Raw genomic sequence first — 25,027 nt, 5'->3', positions numbered from 1 at the left:
TGGCTGTTCTCCTAAGATTTACAAGAATAGGGTATAAAATGCAAAATGGCATTTCAACATTTCAAAATGTATAGCATTTATGTGAATCACCTTTCTTTGGGCGGCACAAACACAGACGTCAACTAAAGTACCACTTCAGACGACACGGTTTTAAAGAGTTAGATACTTTACATTACAAATAACCCTCACATCAACACCATTACTGGCACAAACATTTGACCTCTGTAGTCTCACAGTATCTCAATATATATATAATCTATATCATAATACGATCTAAAAGACATATCTGACTATTCCAAATGTTACATCCTTAACTGAAGATGAGGATCTCCAGGGAAACAGACCGAATCACATACATGTAGAATGACATACATGTGGAATGACATACATGTAGAATGATATACATGTAGAATCACATACATGTGGAATCACATACATGTAGAATGACAACTTGTATTGCTGTAGATAGGAACCATTATACTGTTGCAACAATAATAACAGCAGAAGTGAAGATACAGTACAATGGAATTTGTATTAATGTGTCATTTATCTGACATAAGTACGAGACCAGTATGGTGTGTTTGAAATATTATTGATTTGAATGTGTGTAGTAGTAAGTGAGTATGTAAAATATGTGTGTATGTCTGTGTGTCTATGTGGACGGTATGTGTGTATGTCTGTGTGTCTATGTGGACAGTGTGTGTGCGTGTGTATGGATGTGTATGTGATTGTTTGTATGTGTGTGCATCTGTGTGTGCATGCTTACGTGCGTGTATGTCTGTGTGGGTACGTGTGTGTGTGGGGGTGTGTGTTTATGTGCTGTATGTGTGTGTGTGCTCCTCAGGTCTCAGGTGAAGAAGTCTTTGGAGATGGCCTCTACGAAGTTGGGAGCAGACATGAGGATGCCGATGGTGCACAGGATGGTGAACACCGAGAAGGCCATGAGACACAGCCGGTCGATCACCGCCGCCGCAAACTTCCACTCGCTGCACAGAGACTCGTCCTCATCCTGGCTCCGGAAGCGCTTGGCGATGTACCGCACCTCCTCCAGGATCTTGGTGAGGTCCGTCCCCCCGGAGCCTCCAGGGCACAGGCCCCCGCCGGGCCCGGCGCTGCCCAGGGAGGAGAGCCCCGCCCTGGGCAACAGCACCTCCTCCTCCCCAGGTCCCACCAGACTGGAGCAGAGCACACCAGCGTCGGGGGAGGTGCTGTAGTGCATGCTGTCCATCCCCCGGAAGCCCAGGTAGAGCATGTTGCCGTTGGAGGGCGTGAGCGCCCCCTGGTGGAGGCTGGTCTCCACGCTGGCCAGGCTGCCGCGGGGCTGCTTGTTGTGGCAGGCTGGACGCACGCGCTCCTCCCCCGGACGCTTCATACGCAGGAACCAGGCGCACCAGTTCAGCAGCACCACGCGTGTCTGGAGGCGCAGAGCTCACGTTAAGGCTGGTGCATGTTAGGGCTGGTGCACGTTAGGGCTGGTGCACGTTAGGGCTGGTGCACGTTAGGGCTGGTGCACGTTAGGGCTGGTGCACGTTAGGGCTGGTTCACGTTAGGGCTGGTGCATGTGGGCTGCGCGGGGGGGTGTACACATGGGTGGGTAGGTCGGGTGAGTGTGTGGTTGGGTGTGTGTGTGAGTGTGTATCAAATAGTGCATAGTGTGAATGCATGAATAGATACAAGCAGTAAAGTGTGTGTACATACAGTTTGTCTATTTGCAGTTAAAAAAATGAACACCACTTGTGTGGTAAACCAGGAAACTCTTAGTGGCACCAGACTGAACCACACCTGAAGCATCACAGCTTCAACCATTTTCCTTTTATAACTCAGCTCCTGACACAGTGTGCCCTTCAAGGTTGACCTGTGGCAGTCCCACTTTCTTATAAACACATTTCCATTCCCCTCACGGCTCGCGGCCGACAGCTTACACCCCCTAGCCCCCACGGGATCCTCTCATGTAGAAACGTTAACCTTCAGGGGAAGTCGCTCCATAATGGGATTCTGTGTGTTGGCCGTTCGGTGTTCCGACTGACTTACCCACTTTGGCATTTTGCCTCCGTCTGGGTCGTGATGGTGGTACTGCAACACCAGGACGGTAGCGATGACCGACAAGCCCACGATGACCATGGTGGTGGCAAAGTACTGGGCTGAAACACAGAGTACACAGGCTATCACCTCCACCTCCGCAGGGAGGGAGAGCGGACCACTCTGGTTCTGAACCTCTTTCTAACCTGAAGATGTGAGCTAGTGACGCCAGCAGAGAGACAGCAGAGAGACGCAGCAGAGAGACAGCAAAGAGAGACAGCAGAGAGACAGCAGAGAGACACAGCAGAGAGACAGCAGAGAGACAGCAGAGAGACAGCAGAGAGACGCAGCAGAGAGACAGCAGAGAGACAGCAGAGAGACGCAGCAGAGAGACAGCAAATAGAGACAGCAGAGAGACAGCAGAGAGACGCAGCAGAGAGACAGCAGAGAGACAGCAGAGAGAGCCAGCAGAGAGAGAAAGCAGAGACAGCAGAGACAGCAGAGAGAGAGACAGCAGAAAGACAGCAGAGAGAGACAGCAGAGAGACAGCAGAGAGAGACAGCAGAGAGACAGCAGAGAGACAGCAGAGAGAGACGCAGCAGAGAGAGACAGCAGAGAGAAACAGCAGAGAGAGACAGCAGAGAGAGACGCAGCAGAGAGAGACAGCAGAGAGAGACAGCAGAGAGAGACGCAGCAGAGAGAGACAGCAGAGAGAGACAGCAGAGAGACACAGCAGAGAGAGACGCAGCAGAGAGAGACAGCAGAGAGAGACAGCAGAGAGAGACAGCAGAGACACAGCTCGCAGCAATGCTGCCGAGAGCCTGGCCTCTAAGTGACTAATAGGTCCGTCAGTCAACTCTGTTTGACCCGTTTGCTTACTAGACTGCAGTTTAATCTTGTTAAGTATTTGCACCCCTCTCAGCAAAAAGCTGTACAGGAGACCTAACGCTCCCTGAGCAAAATAAAAACTCTAAATTGTACAAATCTGGTATGGGGAAGTCTTGTATCCAGGGGAAATGGTTTATATGACTATGGGTGAGGAATCACACTTAATGTCGGTCCTAGTTTCTCAGGACTAACACTTCCATGTGACACCTTTCTCTCCAGATGCAGAGGGGTGGGAGCAGGAGTGAGGAGGAGAGGAGGAGGAGTGAGGAGGAGAGGAGGAGTGAGGAGGAGGAGAGGAGGATAGGAGGAGTGAGGAGGAGAGGAGGATAGGAGGAGGGAGGAGGAGAGGAGGAGGAATGAGGAGGAGTGAGGAGGAAAGCGGGGGGGAGTAGGAGAGGACGAGTGAGGAGGAGAGGAGGAGTGAGGAGGAGAGGAGGAGAGGAGGAGTGAGGAGGAGAGGAGGAGGAGTAGGAGTGAGGAGGAGAGGAGGAGCAGGAGTGAGGAGGAGGAGTGAGGAGGAGAGGAGGAGAGGAGGAGTGAGGAGGAGAGGAGGAGTGAGGAGGAGGAGTGAGGAGGAGGAGTGAGGAGGAGCAGGAGTGAGGAGGAGGAGTGAGGAGGAGAGGAGGAGCAGGAGTGAGGAGGAGAGGAGGAGTGAGGAGGAGAGGAGGAGAGGAGGGAACTCACCTATGAGGGGTACAGAGTCGGATGTGGCGGGCATGATTTCAGCGAGGAGAGGAGGGGGAGTGAGGAGGAGGAGTGAGGAGGAGAGGAGGAGCAGGAGTGAGGAGGAGAGGAGGAGAGGAGGAGGAGTGAGGAGGAGCAGAAGTGAGGAGGAGAGAGGAGGAGAGGAGCAGGAGTGAGGAGGAGCAGGAGTGAGGAGGAGAGGAGGAGTGAGGAGGAGAGGAGGAGCAGGAGTGAGGAGGAGAGGAGGAGGAGTGAGGAGGAGCAGGAGTGAGTAGGAGAGAGGAGGAGAGGAGGAGGAGTGAGGAGGAGCAGGAGAAGAGGAGATGAGCAGGAGTGAGGAGGAGAGGAGGAGAGGAGGGAACTCACCTATGAGGGGTACAGAGTCGGATGTGGCGGGCATGATTTCAGCGACCAGCAGCATGAAGACCGTGAGAGAGAGCAGCACCGTGATCCCTGAGGGACACAAGCACAGCCCTTTATCCCTCACAGTCACCATCACAGTACAAGCACAGCCCTTTATCCCTCACAGTCACCATCACAGTACAAGCACAGCCCTTTATCCCTCACAGTCACCATCACAGTACAAGCACAGCCCTTTATCCCTCACAGTCACCATCACAGTACAAGCACAGCCCTTTATCCCTCACAGTCACCATCACAGTACAAGCACAGCCCTTTATCCCTCACAGTCACCATCACAGTACAAGCACAGCCCTTTATCCCTCACAGTCACCATCACAGTACAAGGACAGCCCTTTATCCCTCACAGTCACCATCACAGTACAAGCACAGCCCTTTATCCCTCACAGTCACCATCACAGTACAAGCACAGCCCTTTATCCCTCACAGTCACCATCACAGTATAAGGACTACGCAGTGAAATGCCCTTTGCTGACTCCGTAAATGTGCTGATAATAGTAAGTAAATAATAGTAAGTAAAATAAAATAGATATGTATGAATAATTCACCAATTATTCCCAAATGTTGTTCTATGTATTCATATTGTTGCTATAAATATTAACACGAGGAGACAGAAGCAGACAGAAGATGGTAGGAGTCCAGCTGTATTAGAAAGGATGCAGTCCAATTATCCCCACTAAAGTCCATCCATCCATCATCTTCCGCTTTTCCGGGGGTCGGCTCTAGGGGGCAGCAACTTAAGCAGGGAGGCCCAGACTTCCCTCTCCCCAGCCACTTCCACCAGCTCTTCCTGGGGACCCCGAGGCGTTCCCAGGCCAGCCGAGAGACATAGTCCCTCCAGCGTGTCCTGGGTCTTCCCCAGGGCCTCTTCCCAGTGGGACGTGCCCAGAACACCTCACCAGGGAGGCGTCCAGGAGGCATCCTTATCAGATGCCCGAGCCACCTCAACTGGCCCCTCTCGACGCGGAGGAGCAGCGGTTCTACTCTGAGCCCCTCCCGGATGACCGAGCTTCTCACCCTAACTACTACCCCACTAAAGTGTTTTATTTTATAATCAGATGTGTAGAGGGGAACGAGTTTCTGAAGCATTTCAGAAGCAGCCAATCAGAGACATATAATCCAACATTTCTCCTCCTCTTTCTGTCTTCTAAACCCAGGATCAGATGGTTTTAAAGATAACACTGTTAAGTAACAGTCTGTAAGTAGGAAGTCCTTCACCCAGCAGTGAGTCTGTCTGCAGAGCTGCAGCCTCTAAAGTTTCCTAATGAACTCCTCCGATCAATAAAACAGGCCAATACAAGGAACAAGATGGATAGAGCACATTATTCTCATTAACAGCTGTTTGCTTACACCTCTGAGTCAGTAGATATCACTGGAAGTCCCACTATGGTACTGGTGGAGCCTATGACACACACACACACACACACAATCACATACTCACACAAAATCACACACAGACAGACACACTCACACTATGCCACATACACATACAATCTCGCACATATTCACACACAATGCGACACACACATACAAGCACACACTCACACACACACAATGCCACACACACACTCACACACAATCCACCCTTGTGACATACCGGTTTGATCCAGAACATCAAAAGGTTGGAGAGTGTTCAGATGTATTCTGGGCCAGGTCCACGTGTAGCTCTCCTGTCATGAGCTAAGCCCTCCAGCCCTCCAGCCCTCTATCCCTCCAGCCCTCTATCCCTCCAGCCCTCCAGCCCTCTATCCCTCCAGCCCTCCAGCCCTCTATCCCTCCAGCCCTCTATCCCTCCAGCCCTCCAGCCCTTTATCCCTCCAGCCCTCCAGCCTCCCAGCCCTCCAGCCCTCTATCCCTCCAGCCCTCTATCCCTCCAGCCCTCCAGCCCTCTATCCCTCCAGCCCTCCAGCCTCCCAGCCCTCTATCCCTCCAGCCCTCTATCCCTCTATCCCTCCAGCCCTCTATCCCTCCAGCCCTCTATCCCTCCTGCCCTCCAGCCCTCTATCCCTCCAGCCCTCTATCCCTCCAGCCCTCTATCCCTCCAGCCCTCCAGCCTCCCAGCCCTCCAGCCCTCTATCCCTCCAGCCCTCTATCCCTCCAGCCCTCCAGCCCTCTATCCCTCCAGCCCTCCAGCCTCCCAGCCCTCTATCCCTCCAGCCCTCTATCCCTCCAGCCCTCTATCCCTCCAGCCCTCCAGCCCTTTATCCCTCCAGCCCTCCAGCCTCCCAGCCCTCCAGCCCTCTATCCCTCCAGCCCTCTATCCCTCCAGCCCTCCAGCTTCCCAGCCCTCTATCCCTCCAGCCCTCTATCCCTCCAGCCCTCTATCCCTCCAGCCCTCTATCCCTCCAGCCCTCTATCCCTCCAGCCCTCTATCCCTCCAGCCCTCTATCCCTCTATCCTTCCAGCCCTCTATCCCTCCAGCCCTCCAGCCTCCCAGCCCTCCAGCCCTCTATCCCTCCAGCCCTCTATCCCTCCAGCCCTCTATCCCTCCAGCCCTCTATCCCTCCAGCCCTCCAGCCCTCTATCCCTCCAGCCCTCTATCCCTCCAGCCCTCTATCCCTCCAGCCCTCCAGCCCTCTATCCCTCCACCCCTCTATCCCTCCAGCCATCCAGCCCTCTATCCCTCCAGCCCTCCAGCCCTCTATCCCTCCAGCCCTCAAGCCCTCTATCCCTCCAGCCCTCCAGCCCTCTATCCCTACAGCCCTCTATCCCTCCAGTCCTCTATCCCTCCAGCCCTCTATCCCTCCAGCCCTCTATCCCTCCAGCCCTCTATCCCTCCAGCCCTCTATCCCTCCAGCCCTCTATCCCTCCAGCCTCCCAGCCCTCCCCTGCCTGCGTCTGAATATTTCACCTGAGACAGGTATCGATTCCAGCTGACTGTTCTGCAGCCTGGGGTCCGGGACACACAGGGAGCAGATGTCTAAACCTCCTCATTAAACTAACCTCATATCGAGTGTTCTGAAATCCTGTTTATCAAAGTACCTCAATTATCAATAATTCCTAAACAAGTGGGTGAATTGTTATTGCTAACAAGATCCGCATGTAAATTAAATATTAATGAAACATCTAAATCCTTAGTGCTCTATTACTGGAGCATGAACCCAGGAAGCTAAATCTTCCTGTAGAGTTTAGATACACGCACACACACACACACGCACACACACATGGACTCACACACACACACGTCATACACCATCAGTCATTCAAAACCTTTTTTCCACAAACTATCCAGAATCTCAGGATCTCAGTCTGGGCAGCAAACGAAGTCTGAAAGTCTTATTACATCTGAGCGGAAGTCTGCAGTTGGCAGCAGGTCTGGACTGGGACTGAAAAACAGCCCAGGACTTTGAAACGCAGACTGGCCCACGACCGTGTATTATTATTATATGTATATATATTTTTTGCATTATCCCGCGGCCGTTTCACTTTTCGTAATAATAATAAAAAACATTGCTTGTTTAGCTGTCCTTATTATCCTTATTGTGTTGTATTGGTGCATGTATCCCTAAAGCTCAGGGCTGTAGTGAAGGAGGTCTACCCCACAGGGTGTCCCTAAAGCTCCAGGCTGTAGTGAAAGAGGTCTACCCCACAGGGTGTCCCTAAAGCTCAGGGCTGTAGTGAAAGAGGTCTACCCCACAGGGTGTCCAGTGGGCTGTGCTTGTGACCAGCGCCATGTACCTCAGAGGTTTCAAATAGTTATATTTACTGTGTGAGTGTGCGTTCACTCATGTAGTGTGTATATGAGTGACTATGTATATAGTATATATGTATATAGTGTATAGTATATATGACTTAATAATGTATTATTATCTACCCTGTACTTCGCTTTGAATACAAATCAGCTGCTAAATCAATACAGTCCTGTCATCTTTGGTGTGGGGTTCTGACATGCGGGGTGCATTCAGATCAAGCCTTGTGTGATGTCCTCCTCCTCTGAGATGAGATGCGCCCTTTAACTGTGCAGGTGGACAGCGTTGTCATAGCTCTGTATGTGAATACTGTAGCCTCAGCCTCTACCTCAGCCTCAGCCTCTACCTCAGCCTCAGCCTCTACGGAGGCATCTGATTAAAGGGGAAGGTGGAATCTGATCAGATCCAGCTACGGTAACACAACTACCCAGCCTGAAACATTGGATTTAGCATACCGAACGTGAATTAATTAACAAATATTAAATGTATCTGTGGTGGAATTCCTCACAAATTCAGACAGGACTACATCCATCTCCCCAGTCTTCAGCCACCTAGTGTTTCTGTCAGACTACATCCATCTCCCCAGTCTTCAGCCACCTAGTGTTTCTGTCAGACTACATCCATCTCCTCAGTCTTCAGCCACCTAGTGTTTCTGTCAGACTACATCCATCTCCCCAGTCTTCAGCCACCTAGTGTTTCTGAGTCTTCAGCCACCGGTGTGTTTCTGTCAGGCTTGATATTCTATTCTCGTTCCTGTTTCCAGCTGGTGCTGGAAACAGCAGAGCAGAGCTGAGCGTGTCTCACCCAGAGAGATCTTCTCCCCGGAGTCAGCAGGCAGCAGGAAGACCAGCAGGGCCAGGGTGGAGATGAGCACGCAGGGGATGAGGAGGTTCAGGCCGTAGTACAGCGTCCGACGCCGCATCACCACGGTGAATGTCACGTCAGGATACGGCTCCTTGCAGCAGTCGTAGAAACGCTCGCTCCTACGCCCCGGGACCTCTGGGGAACACACACACACGTATACAGTATGTATATACACACACACACACACACACATGTATACAGTATGTATATACACACACACACACACACACACACACATATATACAGTATGTATATACCACACACACACACACACACACGTGTATGCAGTATATATATATATATACACACACACACAATCACACACATATATACAGTATAAATACACACAAACAGAATATACATACAAATGTAAAGTACATAGCTTTATACAAAACACAGACACACAAATACACACACACAAACATACACATTTATACATACACAGAGAAAGTGAAGACAACTGTTATTGCACCCTTCTAATCACCGAGACAACAGATTAAAACATTCCGTGTTGTTAACTCAGTCTCCTGCTGCTGTGCTCTTTCTGCTTCTCTCAGAACATTGGCTTAGGTTTCACATAAGGCCATAGAAGGGTTAGAAGGGAATAATCGAGCATGTGGCTGGTGAATGGCCAACATGCCTCCTGCTATTTTCAATTAAGTGGAGTCTTACGCCCCATTGGCTGAGCGTGTCTCCAGAGAGTGCCTTACATCCTCCTTCTCCTGGTTTCTGCTACAGCCCTCCTCCTAGTCCACCCCTTCTCTGCTACAGCCCTCCTCCTCCCCCTCCTCCACCCCCTCTCTGCTACAGCCCTCCTCCTCCCCCTCCTCCTCCCCCCTCTCTGCTACAGCCCTCCTCCTCCCCCTCTCTGCTACAGCCCTCCTCCCACCCCATCTCTGCTACAGCCCTCCTCCACCCCTTCTCTGCTACAGCCCTCCTCCACCCCTTCTCTGCTACAGCCCTCCTCCACACCCCTTCTCTGCTACAGCCCTCCTCCTCCCCCTCCTCCTCCCCCTCTCTGCTACAGCCTCTCCTCCCCCTCCTCCTCTCCCCCTCTCTGCTACAGCCCTCTCCTCCTCCCCCTCCTCCTCCCCCTCTCTGCTACAGCCCTCCTCCTCCCCCTCCTCCTCCCCCTCTCTGCTACAGCCCCTCCTCCTCCCCCTCTCTGCTACAGCCCTCCTCCTCCCCCTCCCCCCTCTCTGCTACAGCCCTCCTCCTCCCCCTCCTCCTCCCCCTCTCTGCTACAGCCCTCCTCCTCCCCCTCTCTGCTACAGCCCTCCTCCCTCCCTCTGTTTGTCCAGGGCGTTCCTGATTAACAAATCGGGGTCCCTCTCCATCCCCAGGGACCTGTAACCAGGGCTGCACCAATCACTAACCAGCAGCAGGCTTCCTCCTTCAGGCTGGAGTAGAGGAAGCCATCCGAGGCATGCAGAACCGGGCCCTGCACTTCTTTAACCAGAGTGTGGATGCAGAACCGGGCCCTGCACTTCTTTAACCAGAGTGTGGATGCAGGACCGGGCCCCTGCACTTCTTTAACCAGAGTTGTGGATGCAGGACCGGGCCCTGCACTTCTTTTAACCAGAGTGTGGATGCAGGACCGGGCCCTGCACTTCTTTAACCAGAGTGTGGATGCAGAACCGGGCCCTGCACTTCTTTAACCAGAGACCAGAGTGTGGACCAGCCTCTCCGGTTTTCAAGAAGGGACACGTGTTTTAATGACATGCTGCGAGAGGCCAAGATCCAATATCAACTTGGGGGGGGGGGGGGGGGGGGGGGATTACATTGACATTTTCAGTTCCTACAGGGACACACACACCAATAGTTGTGCGGTCTAGTAATCAGAAGGTTGCTAGTTCGATTCCCGGCTATGCCAACCGAATGATGTTGTGTCCTTGGGCAAGGCACTTCACCCTACTGGCCTCGGGGAGAATGTCCCTGTACTTACTGTAAGTCGCTCTGGATAAGAGCGTCTGCTAAATGACTAAATGTAAATGTACACATTGACTACGTTAAACTTATAATAAGTGTTTTTGTGTCTACAATCAGCACCTTTACTGCATATTATTTATATTTACATTACTTACTTATGTTTACAGAGAAATATTGTTGGGGGACAAATCATATTTTCCTCAGGGTTGGGGGAGACATAGTACATAGTCACTGTGAGAGAAGGACGATCAGAGGACGTAGATGTAGCTGTAGCTGTTTAAAGTTACATGTCAGATTGTGATGTAACCCTGAAGGAGAGCTTCTCTGCTGACGGCTACCTCACGACATTCAGCTAACTGACATTCAGAGCTGAGGTGAACAGGGAAGGTTTCGGAAACCAAATATCACATTGCTCAGCAAGCTTGATTTCATTATCCAAATGCTTGACTGGGCAGAACGAGCCGGGAGATGAATATTCGAGCTCTCCTTCCCCCCTTCTGGGTTAACAAGCTCAGCGCTGGCATCTGCAGACCTCTCCCCATCAGGGCCAAACCTCTCCCATCAGGGCCAAACCTCTCCCATCAGGGCCAAACCTCTCCCCATCAGGGCCAAACCTCTCCCATCAGGGCCAAACCTCTCCCCATCAGGGCCAAACCTCTCCCCAGCAGGGCCAAACCTCTCCCCATCAGGGCCAAACCTCTCCCCAGCAGGGCCAAACCTCTCCCCATCAGGGCCAAACCTCTCCCCATCAGGGCCAAACCTCTCCCATCAGGGCCAAACCTCTCCCCATCAGGGCCAAACCTCTCCCCATCAGGGCCAAACCTCTCCCCAGCAGGGCCAAACCTCTCCCCATCAGGGCCAAACCTCTCCCCATCAGGGCCAAACCTCTCCCCAGCAGGGCCAAACCTCTCCCCATCAGGGCCAAACCTCTCCCCATCAGGGCCAAACCTCTCCCCAGCAGGGCCAAACCTCTCCCCATCAGGGCCAAACCTCTCCCCATCAGGGCCAAACCTCTCCCCATCAGGGCCAAACCTCTCCCCATCAGGGCCAAACCTCTCCCCATCAGGGCCAAACCTCTCCCCAGCAGGGCCAAACCTCTCCCTGTTGGATATGATGTTTGTTATGTAAATCGTGCTGTTTTCTCCTTCCACTCCCAAACAACCCGCCAAGTTAAGAGGCATCAAAACAAGCATCATTCTGGAAATAGTTCAGCCATGGCTGTAAGCTGATCCTGCTGGCAGCCAGCTGACACAAGCTGAGCCAGAGATGAGACTGGGTGATGGCAGACCTTTCTTCAATGCAGACAAGTTGTTATGTAAGGTACTCACACACTAAAGCACTGATACTCCTGTACACTCGTACGTCTGAAAGCATCTTAAGAAAACCTTGCAATTGAATGTTCTTGACCAGACCTGCTAGATGGAGCACATCCCTGCAGCTTCTCCTGGGAGGAACTCACCAACCAGGTCCCACTCTCCGTTAGCGATGTATCCGGTCACGTCCGCCTCCACCATCTGCAAGTCCAGGGACCCAGCCGCCATACGTCCACGAGCCAAACTTGAGGTCACAGCGCTGGACATCGAAGGGAAACCAGCGAACGTCTATGTAGCATGTGCTCTTGAAGATGCCTGCGCAATGGATGTGGGATTGTAAGCAATTGCGCAAAAAATGTCTTAAAATAATGATGGTTATATAAACAGGTTGCCAAGCCACAGATTTATCTTAGGCAGGGTGAAAACTGTGAAATAGGAAAAATAATTTTACAAACAAATATACAAAGATTTCTCCTATGATTGTGTGGAATTATCAGAGGGACAGGAGCACAGCTGTGGGGATGCCAGAGGAGGTGATGTAGAGGAGGAGCACAGCTGTGGGGATGCCAGAGGAGGTGATGTAGAGGAGGAGCACAGCTGTGGGGATGCCAGAGGAGGTGATGTAGAGGAGGAGCACAGCTGTGGGGATGCCAGAGGAGGTGATGTAGAGGAGGAGCACAGCTGTGGGGATGCCAGAGGAGGTGGTGTAGAGGAGGAGCACAGCTGTGGGGATGCCAGAGGAGGTGATGTAGAGGAGCACAGCTGTGGGGATGCCAGAGGAGGTGATGTAGAGGAGCACAGCTGTGGAGATGCCAGAGGAGATGATGTAGAGGAGGAGGAGAAGGCGCCAAAGTTGCCCAAGCAGAAAGAATGGAGACAAGCCCCTTGATTTACATGCACTGGGTCCCTCCAGTAAGATAAATAGCAGAGAAATTCAATTTGTTCCCAATCACTAAGCGTCTGCAAAGCGCTTCCTCCTGTCTCCTCCTTCATAGCGGCACTTCCTTCTGTGTTGGATGTCTTTCCCCTGCAATAAGGTCTCCCTGGACCTTTGTGAATGGCCTGTTTGAATGAATGGCCCCTCACTGATAGCGGGTTGATCCCTCTGTTTAGCATACACCCTCCTCCCTTCCTCCTCGCAGAAACAGAGATATTCCACTGTCCACTGTCTGTCATCAGGAATGTGTTTGTGGCTATTGCTTATTGCCTGATGTTTAACAGTCCAGTGTTTCTCCTTGAGTTCAGGCCTCATCAGCAAGAGGCCAGCAGCGATGGCCCAGGCGAGGGCTGTCCTGGGAGAACCCCTGCTCATGGCAGGTGCTGTAACTCTGGCAGGTACTGACCTTGTGAACCATGGAGGTGGGACAATACTGGGTCACCAAGACAGATTAGCAAACCGGCGAGGAGGAGGAGGGGTGGGAGGAGGAGGAAGGCTTGGGTAAGTAGGAGGTTAGGGAGGAGGAAGGCTGGGGTAAGTAGGAGGTTAGGGAGGAGGAAGGCTGGGGTAAGTAGCAGGTTAAGGAGGAGGAAGGCTGGGGTAAGTAGGAGGTTAGGGAGGAGGAAGGCTGGGGTAAGTAGCAGGTTAAGGAGGAGGAAGGCTGGGGTAAGTAGCAGGTTAAGGAGGAGGAAGGCTGGGGTAAGTAGCAGGTTAAGGAGGAGGAAGGCTGGGGTAAGGAGGAGGTTAAGGAGGAGGAAGGCTGGGGTAAGTAGGAGGTTAGGGAGGAGGAGGAGGAAGGCTGGGGTAAGTAGAAGGTTAAGGAGGAGGAAGGCTGGGGTAAGTAGCAGGTTAAGGAGGAGGAAGGCTGGGGTAAGTAGGAGGTTAAGGAGGAGGAAGGCTGGGGTAAGTAGGAGGTTAAGGAGGAGGAGGAGGAAGGCTGGGGTAAGTAGGAGGTTAGGGAGGAGGAAGGCTGGGGTAAGTAGCAGGTTAGGGAGGAGGAAGGCTGGGGTAAGTAGGAGGGATGGGAGGAGGAAGGCTGGGGTAAGTAGGAGGGATGGGAGGAGGAGGAGGTAAGGAGGGATGGGAGGAGGAGGAGATAAGGAGGGATGGGAGGAGGAGGAGATAAGGAGGGATGGGAGGAGGAGGAGGTAAGGAGGGATGGGAGGAGGAGGAGGTAAGGAGGGATGGGAGGAGGTAAGGAGGGATGGGAGGAGGAGGAGGTAAGGAGGGATGGGAGGAGGAGATAAGGAGGGATGGGAGGAGGATGTGAGGACACAGCTCCTTGAGATATTACCCCTCAGATCCAGTTTAGACGTCTCAGTCACCGCCTCGATCGAAATTCTGATATCAATCAATGCCCATCTTAATGACATTCTTAAAGGTCATAAAGCAGATTTACTGACCTGGCTATGACTCTACAGCTCATAAGGGACTCTGCTGTTCTCCATCCAAAATGGAGACGAGATAATTGTGTCAGCCTCACATAAACAGCTAACTGTTTATGTGAGGTGTGTGCTTGTGTACTCTGGGCTGATGTACAGCATGCAGCTAATCTACATCAGCTCTGCATGACTTGATGCATTAGTTATGGTAGGCTCATCATCACAGGCACCGCCTCCTCTCTCTGGGCGTGCAGAGGGCGGGCAAACAGGGTGGAGGGAAACAGGGTCCTATCAGAGGCAGAGGACTTCACCTGTGGACTTCACCTGTGGACTTCACCTGTGGACTTCAGCTCATCCATCAGCGCCATCACTTGTCATTAACTTTCAATGACCCTTTTGACTTTCTTGATTCTAATCTTGTCACAAACTCAAAACATACTGGACACCTATCTAGTACACTTTACAATATAGCTGAGTGATAAAACTATTTTGTGTAAAAGTGCAATTATGATGAGATTATTATACATAACAGTTATAAGAAAACAGCATCTTGAGTTCTGGAGTATCTAGGATCAGGTACTGGCAGTAACCCTTAAGTTCACGTAGGTGAACACCTGCCTAATATACTATACTATATTTACTCTACACTATATATTATACTGTATAGTGCTGGACTCTATATTCACTTTTACCCTCCACATGTTACAGTATGAGCAAACAAATATCAGCAGGTCAACTGTTAGGAGGTATTTAAAAGTCTGAAAATACGAGAGCAGCTTGGTTGTTACTGTGTGGGGCTCCAGAGTCTCACCTGGGGGCAGGTACTGGCAGTAGCCCGTAGAGTTCACCAGCACGTTGGTGTGGAAGGTAGCATCAAACCGCTCATCAGCGCTGTGGAGGCAATGAGCAGTTAGCCTCCATCACAGCTTTATCTGCTCATAAAATCTAACCTTGTATCTTTAGTGAGAAAACAAGACCATTAAAGCCCTTTGGATGAGCTGGGTTAGTGTTGCCATGACAAGGGCTGTGTAAATCAGAGTTATACAGCACAGCTCAACACAGCACAATACACACATCTGCTGTACGCATCAACACACAGCCACAGACATACTGTACAAACTTTGTTATGCAGCTCAGGGACACAAACACACACACAGACTGACAGTCAGTGAAAAGGCTGTGTAAGCATCTGAATGGGCAGTGTTTTTGACTGTGAGATTTAGGCTCAGCCGCTTCAGAGTCTCAAACATAAACAAATGAAACCAGCAGACGCGACCACACACACACACCCACACACACACCCACACACACACACACCCACATACACACCCACACACATCCACAGCCACACACGCATACTAATCCAATGCTGTGTGAGACTCAGGCTCCTCCTAACATAGGTAATCCTGAGGGATTCTTCCCATAGCAACACACAGTGAGCAAACAATGACAAGAACATTTTTCATGCAGCGTGATTTAAAACATAAACACAACAATTACTCTTCTTTTCTGCCCCTTGTTTCTCAAAAATTGCGTTTAGCAAAAAGTGACTTATGATAAGAACTAAACAATATTAAGAACTGCTAACGTTTTATGGCTTCATCCTCTACAATCTTATTATTTTGCCAAACAAGCGTGACCAAATAGTTGCTCCAGTTTAACCTCAAACTAACTCAAGAGCACAGCTTTCAGCCTCAACTTCAACCCAACAGCTCATTAAGTCAAAAGTCTGTCTGGTTTTGGAGCGTATCTTTGATCAGTCTCTTCCTTCAAATGCAAATCAACTTTTGTTTCTGAAACTGCCACTGCTCTCTATTACAGCTGCGTAGAAGACAGATGATCTTCCAGCACTCCAGCCCACCTCCTACTGACAGCCCTGTGGGGCCTGGTGTTCTTAACTAGGAACAATTCATTCCTGACTACAAAAGAAGCAGTTTTTATTCATTTGGTAGCCTTAATAAAACTGAGCTGCACCTCTTCGCTTTGCAAACCAGCTTGTGTTGACGGACAGGACATTGAGGGATGTGTGTGCATGTATATGTGTGTGTGTGTGATCTCCAGTACAGGACATTGAGGGATGGAAAGTTCTTTTTTTTAATGATGTGTGTAGAGCTGTCGCCATGTCTGGTGACAAGAGGAAACACGGAAGCTTGAATTTACTGTAGCAGAACGTTCGTGGGGAACAGTGGGGTCAGTCAATTAATAAACTATCCTAAATAAACTGTAGTTTTCATGTACTATAAATGAACAACAGTTTTCATGTACTATAAATGAACAGCAGTTTTCCTGGACTGTAAATGAACAGCAGTTTTCCTGGACTGTAAATGAACAGCAGTTTTCCTGGACTGTAAATGAACAGCAGTTTTCCTGGACTGTAAATGAACAGCAGTTTTCCAGGACTGTAAATGAACAGCAGTTTTCCTGGATTGTAAATGAACAGCAGTTTTCCTGGACTGTAAATGAACAGCAGTTTTCCTGGACTGTAAATGAACAGCAGTTTTCCTGGACTGTAAATGAACAGCAGTTTTCCTGGACTGTAAATGAACAGCAGTTTTCCTGGACTGTAAATGAACAGCAGTTTTCCTGGACTGTAAATGAACAGCAGTTTTCCTGGACTTTAAGACGTAAGAGGACGTGTTGGTACCTGTTGTACAGCAGGATGTCGGGCCTCCAGATCTGGCTGTCAGGGAACCTGACGTTGGTGACTCCAGGGTAGTCTGTGGCGTTCCAGCGCAGGTAGTGGTCCGTCCAGTACTGGAGATCACACACACACACACACACACACACACACACACACACACACACACACACACACACACACACACACACACACACACACACACACACTTCAGGTTTACTCTCTAGAGACCACCGACCCATACTCTGATCAGCTGTCTCTGTATTACAGCTCAGAAAAAAAAATATGAATACAAATATAAAGCTTCTACTGCAAACTGAAAGGCTGTTGATTGGTATCAAATACCCAAGATGCTTCAAAGAGACAGCTAAATAACCTCCTTGAACCCTTTTCCTGACATAAATAAAGGAACTATTTTAATTCTGAATAGACAAATGATTAGATAGAGTGTACAGAGACATACTGTAAAAGACAGAACCAGTCTGAATCTGGATAAGAGCGTCTGATAAATGACTAAATGAATCAGACTCATCCAGGTCTGAATCAGACTCATCCAGGTCTGAATCAGACTCATCCAGGCTGGTACACGGTTCAGCTCACTAGAACGTGTGTTTAATGGTGTGAGTCACTGGCCAGGCAAACCCTCCCTGTCTGATTCATGTTCATAGTTTATTGTTATTCATCATAACAAACTCAAGATTTAAGATTCCTCCTGGATTCCTCCGACCTACTACCCTGAAAAAGACCATGAGATAAATGACAGGATATTCAGATAAATATATGATTGTAATTATAGATGACATTAATATAATCATGGGACTAAATGATCCTCTTGGTGATTAACCACAGGCTGTTGAGTGGATGGAGACAGTAGGACAAGGAGAACAGGATGAAACAGAGATAGTGTTACCTCTGTTCTCTGTGAACCTTCAGAGAGGTTAGCTATCAGCCATCCAACTCCACCCTCCTATTTTGACTGAATGACCTCACAGAAGACGAGGCCATCACATGACCTTCTTCCTGTCCAAATTGAGTTGATTTGTCAGAGCCCCAAAACCCTGTCTAGCATCTCTCAATGTGGCCCAACGACTCCTCATTCTTCCTCTGTCTCTATCTCTCTCTAATCAGTTTTCCTAATGACATCATTAGCTTTTGGAATCATCCGCAGGCTCATATCTGTCTTCTGACATTGGGCAGGTATGCTTAACTGACTGTCTATGAGAGGAGAGCGCTCTAAATGGGATTACACAGTGAAAGGGTCGTTAAATGAGCTTATGCTCTGGCAGTGGACATTGTTATTCCTGTAGCTGACTGGCTTTGGAACAGAAATAACATCAGGTGAATTCTGAAACCAGCAAATACCTTTAAGAGAAGAATTTTAAACCCCATTCACCTCCTCTGTACAAACAGATTTTTGTGGTGTCAAAAATATGTTGTGCAGTGAATAATCACCATAAATTACCCAGGAAGAGAAATCTGCAGTGGGTGTGTGGATGTGTATTTTGTTGTAGATAACTGTTTCCTCTTGTGGGCATTTTGTGCTTTCTTCATTACCCCAGCTATATCCTTACTGTTACTGTGAAACCTTTAAAGAACTACAGTTACGCATGTTGACATTTGAAAAATACCCGTACCTCTGGGGCACAGAAACATCTCCAATCCAAACAGACTCCGACGGCTACCGAAACATCCCTGAAGATCGCTTCTCCAAACAGAGAGCGAGAGAGGTGATTTGTTGAGTGCTCCAAAACAAATTAAGCAAAAAGACTATTTCGCACTGGAAGCAATTTTGTGGACAATTTGTGGTAAGAAAAGGTATGGCAAAAGCCTGGAGCATAAAACAACCTTTCTGACCAAGGGAAAGTGTTAGCAATGGATTACGAAGGATTTATTAGCGGTTCTCGACTTTTTCAGTGGGGGAATTGGTCGGAGGTGGGGGGAGGGGTTCAGGCCAGTGATAAGAAACCTAATTAAATTCCAGTTGCTGTATGAAATGGCTTTAAGAAGCGCTATCCAAAAGAGGGACTCTTGGCACTGACGTTGGCTTCCAGAAATTTCCCCCTGCTTCCCCACAACATGCTGCTTCCCCACAACATGCTGCCTCCCCACAACATGCTGCCTCCCCACAACATGCTGCCTCCCCACAACATGCTGCTTCCCCACAACATGCTGCCTCCCCACAACATGCTGCCTCCCCACAACATGCTGCCTCCCCACAACATGCTGCCTCCCCACAACATGCTGCTTCCCCACAACATGCTGCCTCCCCACAACATGCTGCCTCCCCACAACATGCTGCCTCCCCACAACATGCTGCCTCCCCACAACATGCTGCCTCCCCACAACATGCTGCCTCCCCACAACATGCTGCCTCCCCACAACATGCTGCTTCCCCACAACATGCTGCCTCCCCACAACATGCTGCCTCCCCACAACATGCTGCCTCCCCACAACATGCTGCCTCCCCACAACATGTTGCCTCCCCACAACATGCTGCCTCCCCACAACATGCTGCCTCCCCACAACATGCTGCTTCCCCACAACATGCTGCCTCCCCACAACATGCTGCCTCCCCACAACATGCTGCCTCCCCACAACATGCTGCCTCCCCACAACATGCTGCTTCCCCACAACATGTTGCCTCCCCACAACATGCTGCCTCCCCACAACATGCTGCCTCCCCACAACATGTTGCCTCCCCACAACATGTTGCCTCCCCACAACATGTTGCCTCCCCACAACATGCTGCCTCCCCACAACATGCTGCTTCCCCACAACATGCTGCTTCCCCACAACATGCTGCCTCCCCACAACATGCTGCCTCCCCACAACATGCTGCCTCCCCACAACATGCTGCCTCCCCACAACATGCTGCCTCCCCACAACATGTTGCCTCCCCACAACATGCTGCCTCCCCACAACATGCTGCCTCCCCACAACATGCTGCCTCCCCACAACATGCTGCCTCTCCACAACATGCTGCCTCCCCACAACATGCTGCCTCCCCACAACATGCACCAGGAGCTGCTTACCATGCAGTACTGAGAGTGTCACACAGAATACTAAGGGGAGGTTATTTGAACACTTCAAAAGGCTGTGAGACCAGGTGTTAGCACCAGCGTGGCATATTGACAGAGACAAGCCTGACAGGGTCTTTTAACTGCAGATACAGTGACTAGAATGGGAGTATTTGTGGAAGCGGGGGAAAATCCTGCAGTCCCTATTCTCCGCCAGCTAGTTCGAGTTTCTCCTCCAACAGCAGTTATCTGGGTCAAATACACAGCATTAGGAAACCAATCCATTTAGGCACTATGGAAGCCAAACTGAAAGAAGGACAAGATTGTTTGGCTTCAGCTATACATTTATTATGGATGTTTAATTCGCCCTGTCTCTCCAGGTCCATATAAGCTGTCCCTTTGGCCACTCTGGACCATTTGTACTGTTCCATACTTTCAGGGTTTAATTTCCTTAATGCTGGACCCGGTCCCTGTCTCAGTTTCGGGCAGGAGCAGGAAGATGAAACAGGAAGCCTTCAGGCATGGAAGGTCGTGGAGGTGCGTAGCGTTTGTGGAGCAAGGTCAGACCCATCGATCAGAAATGCAAAGCAGACCCTGAACATGCCAGACACCTTCTTCCAGTGGATAGTTGAGGATTGTTCCGGTACAGAGTATTTACAAAAACAGTTTCGATAAAGGAAGGAGTGAGCCTCACGAGAGAGAGAGAGAGAGAGAGAGAGAGAGAGAGAGAGAGAGAGAGAGAGAGAGAGAGAGAGAGAGAGAGAGAGAGAGAGAGAGAGAGAGAGAGAGAGAGAGAGAGAGAGAGAGAGAGAGAGAGAGAGAGAGAGAGAGAGAGAGAGAGAGAGAGAGAGAGAGAGAGAGAGAGAGAGAGAGAGAGAGAGAGAGAGAGAGAGAGAGAGACTGTTAGAAGGACTCACCAGCTGCAGCCAGATGTTGGTAGTCAGGACCTGGTTCTTTTCATCCTGTAAATATATCAGATACATATCACATAGGATATCAGTGTCTACTATCTATCATTACTACGTAACATGGGAAATTAATTATGACACAAAAGGTCTCTGGATGTCCAGTAGATGTATACTGTGTGTCCTGTTCATGAGCCTAATGCTGTTGTCATGACAGGCCCCAGGTGCTAGACTGACGGGTCACCTGTGAGGTTACATACAGGTACTGTACTGTACATAAGCAGTGACCAGACAATCAGGAGAAAGACTCAGTCATGTGTCTAACTCAATGTTCCAGCAGATGTGGAACAGCAGATCTACCTCATGCACAAAATCTTACCACAAGCCTCTGAGATCTCAACTTATTTTACATACTTTTAGACATTCAGCTTCCCTTTGCTGTATTTAACTTTGTAAAGCATGGACATTTTTTTAACTGCTTACATAATCGTGAATATGATCTATCGTGCATGTTAAATTGTATAATCTAGAGTGATAATGTGCTCCATTTCCAAAATGAAGTCATCAGGGTGTAGATAAGTAGACAGTCTGTGTGTTTTTGGCTTCTAAAGCTGCTCCCCACCTGGGCTCTGTCCGACACGCTCTGACCTTCATCTGTACCTGAGAGCACACAGCTGAGGTCCCCTGAACTACAGGACCCACAATGCCTCAGCAGAGAGAGAGGCCTTGCAGACAGAGAGGAGATACTAAGTCCTGGATGAAGAGCCAATTTGACTGGGTTGCCGTTTGTGAGCTGGCTTGTGCCACACACGCACTTAATAAAATACTTGGGTCAGAATTTATGTTTTGCAAGTCAACAGGGAACAGTGGAAAGATGTGTTGAGATTCTATGTGAATGTGCTCCCTCAAAGCAGTGACGGCAGGGCCAGACAGTGACAGTTGAGGGTAACCAGCTCTGCTGACAGTGGAACAGAGTTTGAAGTGTGTGAAAATGTCTTCAAGTATGAGAGCTCTTCTGGGAAGAAAGAAACTAGTGTCTGAGGCAAATAAACATTTCAGGCTTTGTTTTCTGCATTCACTCTTCTTGTGAATGACAAAAACACCTCCCCACTCTGTTACGCCGGTTAAGGCACAATGCCATATGCTATGGGCATAATCAATACAGTCCCAGGGAGCAGTGTGTGTGTGTGTGTGTGTGTCTCAGGCTGTGAATGATGGGGAGATGAGAGCTGAGGGCCCCCTGCTGGAGGTGCCCTGGCAGGGGGTAGGGAATCTGACACGCATGGTAAACAGCCTCTCCTGGCAGCTCTGTGGGTACCAACACAGAAACGCTGTCTCACAGGGTGTCTCACAGGGTGTCTCACAGGGTGTCTCACAGGGTGTCTCAGGGCGTCTCAGAGGGTGTCTCAGGGTGTCTCACAGGGTGTCTCACAGGGTGTCTCACAGGGTGTCTCAGGGTGTCTCAGAGGGTGTCTCACAGGGTGTCTCACAGGGTGTCTCACAGGGTGTCTCAGGGTGTCTCAGAGGGTGTCTCAGGGTGTCTCACAGGGTGTCTCACAGGGTGTCTCACAGGGTGTCTCACAGGGTGTCTCACAGGCTGTCTCACAGGGTGGCCCTACTTGTTAATGACACTCCCAGCTGCTCCTCTTCAGGGAGTGTGTCAGTGTGTGTCCTGATGCATCATCTCTAATGCTGGAGAGATGAATTCTCACCTGGTAGCTGTGATGTTAGGGAGGTCCTGAACGTGTGTCTGGGTTATAACCCAGTGTTCTGGAAAGGAGACTCACTGTGATATGTACCTTGTCCGCTTTTTATGTGTGCACGTGTGGGCCATCTTTTGATGAATGGGTATAGCTTGGGGGTTAGAGCATTTGACTGCAGATGAATATGATAATAATGTAATGATGAATGAGCAGGTGCACGGCCGAACTCACCACGTCCATGATCTGCATGAGGCTGAAGCTGAAGTGCACGATGAGAGAGTGGGAGTCGTTGAACACCGGACGCTCCAGAGGGTTGTAGTTCCTCATCAGGTCCTTGTAGAGACGCCGCTGGTGCTGTCCCTGCTGGGTGACTGACACACACACACAGCCTGGTCACTACACACACACTGATGAAACACAAAAGACTTGCTGGCTCGTCAGGTTTCTACAGTTGAGGGTTTAGGTGCAGTTTCATGGGCGTATGTGAAGCCCTCTGTGACATTGCTTGTAAAAAGGGCTGGACAAATACAATTTGATTAAATTGGAGCTAAAAGGCAAACAATGAGAGATAAACAGAAACCTTCTTCAAAATAACTTAATGAATGAGTTCCCATTGATGATTCCTGAATAGGAATGCACTCCAATAAACAACTTTTATATCCTCAATTACCGTCCAGAATTAAATTGTGCAGCTCTCCAGAGACTACTACAGTGCATTACATATAGACACCATCCAGTAAATCACTGTAAAATAAATTAATAAATAGAAATAGGATCAAACCGGATCATTGTCTGCAATGTCATAAAGAGAACATATTTAGTGCTGAGAGCAGGGGCACAGGGTTCCTGTCCCCCAGCCAGGGGTCTCCAACCCTGTTCCTGGAGGGATACCTTCCTTCCAGTTGTAGCTTACTCGATTTAACAGGTCAAAAACAGGTCAAAAACAGGTCAAAAACATGATTCTATGAATCAGGTGGGCTAGATAGGGGTTGGAGAGTAGTGAAGTCACTAAGTAACTAAGTCACTCTCAGTTCCTCACATACAGATGTGATATAGAGACAGCCCCCTTATATGTCTTAAGGTCATCAACAATTGTTCCTCCATTCTCCTATTGATTGCTGGGCTATTATTAAGCCAGAAGTTATGAACAATGTCACCATTTGACGCTAACTATGCTTTTCTCAACTTACTGTGTTTCAGTTTGGTGTAAAAAATAAATTTATACAATTAAAATAAATAAATAAACGGTCATAACTTCCACATAGTAATAGAGTTTGTGCGCATTACACCACTTACAGAAACAGCTCATAACAAATAAGACATATCTCTCTGAAATAAAATATGTATGACAATACGAGTCAAACGCAAACTATAGAAGTAGCACTGCTTCACAACAGTGTTGCAATTCATGTCACTGAAACACATTACGCACTTAATCCACATCACGCATCATTTATGTAATTTCCTATAAATACAGTCAAACTTTATTTGTCCATGAAGACATCATTTTAAGCATTGTAGAACCACCGCATAGGCTAGCCTAGTATCCTTGCCAAACTTTTCTCTCTAGTCCCAATTTAGTACAATTTAAATTTAAATTGACTTAAAATAACATTTGCTGCGCGCGGCCGTGGACCAAGTGGAGAAAACACTAAAATTAGAGCTAGACTATTATCCGTTGGCCAAAAACTGTGGGACTAAAAGTAGCTCAACATAGTAACGTGGCCTACTGTTAAGGTATGTTAATGCTGCACCTGCCCAAATAAACAGTGATTCTAGTTTAAGAACGGATGCAAACGTACCCTGGAACAAGCAGAAGATGACAACTAGATTCAGGGTGAAAATCCGTCCCTCCATCGTCTAACAGGCAAGATGCCTTCGAAAGCAGGCTGTGACAGTTCCGAAACTACTTTGCCAAGCCTAACAGAGTTACCGGTAATATAGCATAAGCAGTTAGTAACCGGGCATCCTAGACTAAACTCGGCGCTCAGGATGAAATGCTAATCAAGCGTCCTGACATACGGGAATATTCTTCCTACTTCTATGATGCTGCACAAGGGTAATAGCATGCTCCTCCCCGAAGCCCTAAAAATGAAAATGAGATTCGCGGCACTAAACTCAAATGTCTGTGAAAGATGAAATGTGCTCATGGGCTACAGTATTTCATAAAGTCCTTTCCACCAGCCGAGTACAGGCATAACCTGATAGCTTACTGGCGGTGTAATTACATATTTAATATATTAGCTAACACGTTTTAATGAAACATTTGTAAATGGTAGCGTTTCAATTTAATTAATAAAGGATAATTATACACATGCTATCAATACCCTGCGGAGTGAAATCACTTTTTTGTTCAGAGGCAGTCTTGCCTTATACAAGATCACATAGGCTATCATCTGCTTTTTTGTTCACATCTCTTAGCTATGTTTGCACCCCCGTATAAAAAACCGTTGCTGAGTTGTCCTATTTTGAATCGCCCACTGCATGGCCAGAATTATGTCCAGTAATAAAACAAAGCGACGAAAATCCTATTTCTTCAGACTGAGTAGTTGGAGTTTCAGACAGAATGGCCTGATTGTGAGGCTGCACTGCTGCACAGCCAGGCTGGCAAAGATAGAGATGAAACAGAATATCATAAC

General features: G+C 49.1%; 1 protein-coding gene across 1 annotated transcript; it reads right to left on the bottom strand.

Moving 5' to 3' along the window:
• Window positions 1–847: 847 nt before the first annotated feature.
• LOC136942184 (neuronal acetylcholine receptor subunit alpha-7) lies at window positions 848–24,245 on the bottom strand. Its single transcript, XM_067235010.1, is given in 11 exon segments — window positions 848–1,414; window positions 2,032–2,141; window positions 3,958–4,044; window positions 8,505–8,699; window positions 11,953–12,022; window positions 12,024–12,121; window positions 14,937–15,016; window positions 16,770–16,879; window positions 20,698–20,742; window positions 22,620–22,759; window positions 24,191–24,245. Coding segments are annotated over 11 exon segments (1,557 nt in total).
• Window positions 24,246–25,027: the final 782 nt, after the last annotated feature.

This window comes from Osmerus mordax, chromosome 4, assembly GCF_038355195.1.
Source record: "Osmerus mordax isolate fOsmMor3 chromosome 4, fOsmMor3.pri, whole genome shotgun sequence".
NCBI classification, from domain to species: Eukaryota; Metazoa; Chordata; class Actinopteri; order Osmeriformes; family Osmeridae; genus Osmerus; species Osmerus mordax.
This window is presented reverse-complemented; position numbering and strand designations above follow the sequence as displayed.